The sequence below is a fragment of the Abramis brama genome (genome assembly GCF_963993115.1).
Source record: "Abramis brama genome assembly, chromosome: 2".
In the NCBI taxonomy this organism is placed as follows: Eukaryota; Metazoa; Chordata; class Actinopteri; order Cypriniformes; family Leuciscidae; genus Abramis; species Abramis brama.
This window is the reverse complement of record NC_139964.1, coordinates 14,848,641-14,856,078: the sequence shown is the minus strand read 5'-3', so window position 1 is coordinate 14,856,078 and position 7,438 is coordinate 14,848,641. Positions and strand designations below refer to the sequence as shown.

Below are 7,438 nucleotides of genomic sequence, written 5' to 3'. Positions count from 1 at the left end.
TGTAGCTTTTTTTACTTATTATTATTTATTTATTATATAATATTATTATTATATTTGCATGTAAAGACTAGGGCTGCACAGTATTGGAAAAAACTGGCTTTGCGATGTTTTGCTTTTCTGCGATATATATTGTGAATGAAAAATACAGAAATCTTTCAGAATAGCTCTATTTGAGGAAAAATAATCATGTTAAAGCGATTAGGGTGATTTTGTTGGGGAGTGCAGTGGTGTAGAACATTAAAAAAGACAAAAAATTAAAGTGCAAAATCATTTTAGGGCTGAATGATTTTGGAGAAGTTTTCCAAATTTCGAGAACCAACTCGAAACTTAAGGTTTTAAGTTTTTTAAGTATTTCCACTTGAGTTTTTATAGGTCACATTCATACAGTTTTTTAAATAAATAATATATTAAACATATTGTAATAATACTATTGTACTGTAAAATAAAAATACTGTAAAATTACAATACTAATATTTACGTCTTAATTTGCAAACGGTAAACGTCAAGCTTTTATTTTGCCGGGTTGCCGCATTAATGAGTGCGCCGCCTGCTCGAGGGTGAAGCCGCTGTATGTTCATTTACACGCGTGACACTCACAAAACCACTTTATTCACAGTAAATGACGTTCTGATGACGTTTAAACATGTATTATACGCATATCATTAATTAAATCGCAACTCACGCGATTTCACAGTTTCACAGCCAATTTGCGATATAATTTGTTTTCCGATATATTATGCAGCCTTAGTAAAGACCCAATTTATTACATTAAAAATTTATTTACTATTAATTATAAATTTAATCTTACTTATGTATTTAATTTATGTACTTTTTTTTTTTATTCAGAATTTAATTTTATTTATTTATTTATTTGACAGTTTTTTCACTGTTTTCCTATAATCTGATGGTTGCGGTTTGAAAACCCCTGATCTAGGTCACATGTGTGGGGAGAATAATCTAAACCAATAGCCACATAGTTACCGAGGCATTATAAAGCCACTGATGTAGGCGGTTTCCTGCACATAGTTGATGTAGTAACTCAACGCTGGCTAACATAATGCAGACGACAGCAATAATAGCCATTCTGGTGTGCAACGTTCACTTCTCACAATCCGCTCCACTCCTGACTGATAAACCCTTGATGCTGTCACATGATGGGTTGTGAATGTGGTTTCATGTTGACTTTAATATGACCCTGGCTCAGCGCTTTACTCTCGCTGCACAGGAACAGCATGCTGCTAATGAACCCACCGAGAGATTACATGTCAGTACTTCAGGACTGAAGACACTTCAGGAACATGATGAATCTCCACCGAGAACACGCTCCTTTCTGTTGCCTCGAATCAGTGGATCGTGTGCAATGAGATCCGGCGCTGATTGTAACCGAGCTCCTGTCTCACCGACAGTCCCACAATGCACTGGGGCTGGCGCCTCACTTCCTGTCTGGATCTCAGGAGCGCCACCCACAGGAACCCCATAGCCAATCAAAACTCTGAGAGGACGAGTCGAGTAATGAATGATCCGATGCTGTTATTTCCTCCACTCAGAACGAGACTGGAGATCGAGGACCAGCTTTACTGTTAATCACTGGTGATGAGTGTGTGTCCCAGTACAGGAGAACCAGGTTAATCCTTCAATCTACTATCAGTTAATGGTGTGTATTAAAGACACTAATAAATGAATGTTATTCACTTTTAACGCTCCATGTTCTGTCCCTCGGCTCTCAGAAACAGTGCGTCTCGTGTCCAGCAGAGGTCGCTCTTTCTAAAGCTGATGAATATTAATCATGTCTGTAATGTACAGTGAACTCAAGAGGATATTCTGATATTTAAAGCCATTCGTTTCCGATGCGTTGAGGTATTTGAACTTTTGTTCAGGATGTGATGTGTAAATTATACGCGAGATGAGAGAATTACCAGTATTTTTCCACTAAACATTATTTTTTTAAACACTATTTTTGTAGAATTGCATGCGGTTATGAATAATTATGCTTGATATAATTATTTTATAGTTATTAATGTGTGTGTGTGTGTGTGTGTGTGTGTGAGAGAGAGAAAGAGAGTGTGTGCGTGTGAGAGAGAGAGAGGTTTAACGGTCTCACTGATCTCACATGTCTGAACCTGCACTTTTTCTAGCGGTTTGGCTGGTTTCAGGTGCACCTGCTTCACTCTGTGTGTGTGTGTGTGTGGGTGTGGGTGTGGCCGGCGTAAACTCTTGCTTTCGCGTGCAGATATTCAGATATATGGTCCAGGCTTGTGTTTCAATGATCTTCAGTCAGGCTTGTATTACTAATACTAATATCTGGAGTGTTTATGGACGCAAAGGAGCAATTCCACACCATTTTGAGTATTTATTATTTTATACGTGTAAGCATGAAAACCTCATGAAACCACAAGACAAAAAAAAAAATAGTGTTTTATATAAATATAATTCAGTGCTTCACATGATGTTTTACTTCATATAGCTCATGTGAACTGTTGGTTATATAAAATATTCTTATTTATTTACAGGCTTTATTGATATTGATCTGCTGTGATTTTCAGATATTAACGGCTAATTCTCTTCCTCAGATTGTGTTTGCTGAGACTCGTCTGTTTTCTCTTCAAGTTGCGTTTTCCGTGTCTTTTTGTCCGCGTTTGAAACACAACAGTTGACAAGGAGGCGGAGTCTCCAGCAGAAGGGGTGGAGTCTTCAGCAGAAGGGGCGTAGTCTCCAGCAGAATGGGTGGAGTCTTCAGCAGAAGGGGCGGAGTCTCCCACAGAAGGGGCTGAGTATTTAGCAGAGGGGGCGGGGTCTTCAGCAGAATGGGCGGAGTCTTCAGCAGAAGGGGCGGCGCTTCCTGCATTTGTATCTGGTTTAACATCTGGAGGAGTGGAAGCGCTTTCATTGAGGTCCATGTGACTTTGGACTGAAGTGTGAAGGTTTGAGACGTGTGAGTTTGAAGGCGCGGACTGAGAAAGCTGACAGAGAGCGAACGCTGCTGTCTTCTCTACAGATAGATGATCGTCCTCCTGTGATGTCACAGCACCCATAATCCCCTGCTTCAGCAAGCAGCTCTGTGATTGGCCGAGAGACATCTTCATAGACAGGTTCAGAGGACTGTCTCTCCTGGAGAGGTTGAGAGGAACCAAAGTATCGTCGTTTCCCGCTCCTTCCATCTCTCTGAATGCAGGAGAAACAAGACACAAGTCAATATATTTAAACATGGGATTACGTATTTTATTTATTTATTTATTTATTCAATAATTATAATTATATCAATTAAAATTATATGTTATAAAAAGTAATATGAATTTTAATTTCATATTTTGCAAAATTATAAATATTAATTTGTAAAATTCTAATTATGTATTACCCAAATTATAATAAATTGTAAAATTAATAATTTAATAAATAATGAATATGTACCTTAAGGAGATTTTATATTTTATTTTATAATTAGTCAAATTATCAAAAATAATATGCGTAATTATAATTGTAAATGATAAATAAATGTTAAAATGAATCATTTAATTAAAACAATATATTAGTACTGTTAAGTTTTTTAATGGAATTTAAAATTATCCATAATAACTTTATTTTACTTTATTATAAATGTATTTAATTTGTAGAAGATCTGATCTCAGGGAGATTATATTTTTATGTAATTTTAATTTAATAATTCGTCAATTTATCCATGATGTGTAAAATTATAATTATATAATACAAATTATAATGTTACAATTATTGATTTAATAAATAATTAATTTGTACTCTGATCTCATGGAGATTATTTTTTTTTATTTTAATTTAATAATTTGTAAAATGAAACATTGATTATAAATATGATTAATTTGTAGAAGATCTGATCTCAGGGAGATTATATTTTTATGTCATTTAAATTTAATTATTTGTGAATTTATTTATAACGTTAAATTATAATTATATATCATAAAAAGTTACAATTAATCATTTAATAATTAATTAATTTGTACTCTGATCTCATGGTGATTGTTTTTTTATTTTAATTTAACATTTGTAAAATGATCCATAATAATTTGTAGAATTATATATTATCAATAAATTTAAATAAATTAATTGAATTTAATCAGTAATTAATTTGTTGCAGCTCTGTCCTCAGGAATATTCCAGTTGAATGTAATGTGGATGTTCTGACCTCTCAGGAAGACTCCAGTCCTCCTGTGTCTGTGTGGCCACGACCCTCTTCTCTGATTGGCTGGCTGGAGCCTCATCATGTAGTGGGAATGTCATGTAGTGGGAATGCTCAAACCCGTCGGGTCTGTCCGGTGATCCAGCAGCGGATCGTCCCGTCTCCGGACTCGCCTGAACCTCCTTCCCCGTCAGATTCACCACGAGCGCGTACGGATCATACGGGAAGCCGGGAGTCGGGATCGTGTAGCAGTTCCTGAAACACTCCCCCGGGAACGCCACAGGGAACAACGTCTGTGGGAAGAGTCCGCGAGTGACGTACGGATGAGCTACCGGCTCGTAGATGTATGGGTTGTAATGAGCATGGAAAGGGAACGGGAAATGAAACCCCGGATGATACAGGAAATCTTCGGCTCGCTCCTGATGGAGTGGCTCGTTTAGGAGGTTCGGAGCGCCGGGGGTAAACAACACCGGAGGCCTCCAGACGGACACGGGAGTGAGAGGATGAATCGCTTCCGGTTTGAACACGGTCCCGGGAGTTTCCTTGGATGAGGACACCGTTTGAGTATCTGAGGGATCCACTGAGATCTCCTGTGACGGATCCACTGGGACCTCCAGTGACGGATCCACTGGGATCTCCAGGTCCTCCTCGTCTTCATCCGAGTGTGCGGAGGGGTTGTTTTCCTCTCGTCTGCCGGGTCGGGAGCTCACGGACATGGACACGTCACACAGGTTGTACTTCATGTGGTTGAACAGGTGGGATTTCTGGTTGCAGGTGAAGGGACACTGGAAACACTGGTATAGGAAGGGTTTTCCAGCGGGACGAGGGATGTAGTGAGGTTTCTTCGGCTTACGCTCCTTCACGGGGATGTCCATCGTGGCCATGGATAATGGATAATGGTCGTTTTTAAACCCAGAAACGCATAAATGACCCTGTAAAGAGAAGGATTTAGGCCATTCATGGACATTGAGGTAAAAACAACAAAAAACAGGTGATAACGATAAACAATCTTTGGTCTATTAAATCCTCTTCCAGAATGGTTAAGATTTGCATCAAATCAAGACACCTTTAAACATTGTTGGAAACATTTGGGATAAAGTGCACAAGGCAACAAAATATATAACATTATTTTAGTGGTTTTTGGATATTTTAATCCACAAAACTTACATATTGTGCCTTTAAATCTTGAAGCTGTTCACCTTTATTTATAGCGCTTTTTACAGAGTGTTTCAAAGCAGCTTCACAGAGATAACAGGAAAATAATGCAACACAGTTTGTTTCTAGAAGAAAATAGTGTCACAGTCCAGCTTAAGGAAGTTCAGTGATGGTTCATTTTTATGTAAAAAAGTTATATATATATATATATATATATATATATATATATATATATATATATATATATATATATATCCGATCTGGAGAAAACCGTGATCGTCCAGCTCAGTTCATATAATAGTGTCAATGCAGGCAGATCAATGATATTGTTGAATATTAAATGAAGCAGTATTATTAATATGGTAAAAGCTCATAATTCTCAATTTTGCTTCAAAATTTTTTCCATTCCATTATTTACATGAAAATAAATGTTTTTTTGCGGTTTAATCATCTCTTTTACTGATGACACACGCTGTGTTGAATACAGTTCAGAAGTGTGTGATTGGTGAGAGTTTTTGAAAGAAGTAGCCAACTGTAAAAACAGAAATATTGTGAAATATGCATTTTTAAGTGACACAATTCAAGGTATTTTGATGGTCCCTTGAGCACATTAGTAAGGTTGGCATGTCGACTCGCAGTCAGCAAACATTTATTGTCACGCTGGTTTAAAGTTTCTTTCCGCCACAGAATAAAAAACAAAAAAAAAGGTATTTTTGTCTCACAATTCTGACTTGCATGTTTATTATCTCGCAATTCTGCCTTTACTGCGGCCAGAAAACATCACGTGATGTGCTTTATCGGCTATTTGAATAAAAGCGGTCCTGTCTTTAATGTCCAGTGGTGTTTGAATAGCCGCTGTTAGCGCTGGTGAAACTCTAGCCTGAGGACAGTGAATGCGAACCCACTATGGAAATGAAGAGCTATAGTCATGCTAGTTTGCATGAGCTTCAGTCACTGGACACTTTATTTTACTTTTCAGTCTTATCTTCCTCTCTTTTAAACCATAGCCTACTTTATTTGCAGAAACCCTCCTCTCGGTCCCACCTGTGTCGCAACATGTGGTCGTTCAGGTTTCGCTGGTTGTGCGAGTTGGTGTCACTCATTTTCGGATAAACCCTCTTTTACATAATTACTTCTACTGCTTAAATGTAGGATGATTTACCGTGGTAAACCTAATTTACACCAAAATTCCATTAGCCTGCAGTTATATCGCGGTAAAATCATGACATATAGACTAATAATACGGGATCTTCATGAAACGATGTCCAATTCTGTCATTTTGTTTATTTATGACAGCGATTGATATGGTTCATTTCATATTAGAAACATGCATTTAACTGCTGCTTAAACTTAGGATGTTACACTTATACAAGTACACGTGATTGTCTTAAGTTTAAAAACCTTAAACGGCACTGTAATGATTTACCGTGGTAAACCTAATATACACCTAAATTTAATTTAGCCTGCAGTTACCACGGTAAAATCATTATATAGACTAATAATACAGGTCATTTTGTTTGTTTATTAGTTACATTTTTATGACAACGATGGATATGAAGTCGTAGGTATGATTGATTTCGTATTAGAAACGTGCACAACTCCACTTATTGTAACAGTTAAATGTTGCTCAGTTCTGTTTTGTTTATTTTGTATATTTAAATATATTTTTTTTTATTTACCGTGTGATAAAGCACCTAAAAGACTAGTTTATGTCACTGAAACTCATTTGTTGAGCTTATTTTGACTGATAAATGTCTGATTTTGTTCTTACCTCGCACACGTCCGACAGCAGAAGCTCGTGTCCTGTAACAGGTGTTTGTTTGGGGCGTGTGAGCGTCTTGTCTGTTTCACACTCTCTCACACACACACACACGCACACACAGACCGGCTCGACCCGTCGCGCGGGGTCACGTGTTTAGGGGGCGGGGCTTGAGGAGCCCCGAGGATACATCAACACTCACGCGCCTGCAGCTACTCGGAAAACACTCGGGCTTTCAACACAGATCGCTGGTGATACACTGACCATTACAAAGAAACGACGAGAAACACGTTGAATTGAACGTGATATTATGAATTAAGCAATGTATAGTTTTATTAAAGGTAGGCTATAGGCTAAACGCAGAGAGAAAGTGT

General features: G+C 37.6%; 1 protein-coding gene across 1 annotated transcript; it reads right to left on the bottom strand.

The window, feature by feature from the left end:
- Window positions 1-66: 66 nt before the first annotated feature.
- On the bottom strand, window positions 67-7,143 carry LOC311078344 (uncharacterized protein). Its single transcript, XM_084107112.1, has 3 exons — window positions 7,077-7,143; window positions 4,157-5,082; window positions 67-3,162 (listed from the first exon to the last, which is right to left on the bottom strand). Exons 2-3 carry the CDS (start codon window positions 5,032-5,034, stop codon window positions 2,547-2,549), a joined length of 1,494 nt encoding a protein of 497 aa, XP_083963238.1. The 5' UTR covers window positions 5,035-5,082; window positions 7,077-7,143; the 3' UTR covers window positions 67-2,546.
- Window positions 7,144-7,438: the final 295 nt, after the last annotated feature.

Coding starts and splice junctions, on each gene's coding strand:
- LOC311078344 (XM_084107112.1), bottom strand. CDS start 5,034: ATGGCCACGATGGACATCCCCGTGAAGGAGCGTAAGCCGAAGAAACCT. Junction 3,163..4,156: donor GACTGGAGTCTTCCTGAGAG/GTCAGAACATCC, acceptor TCCTGCATTCAG/AGAGATGGAAGGAGCGGGAA.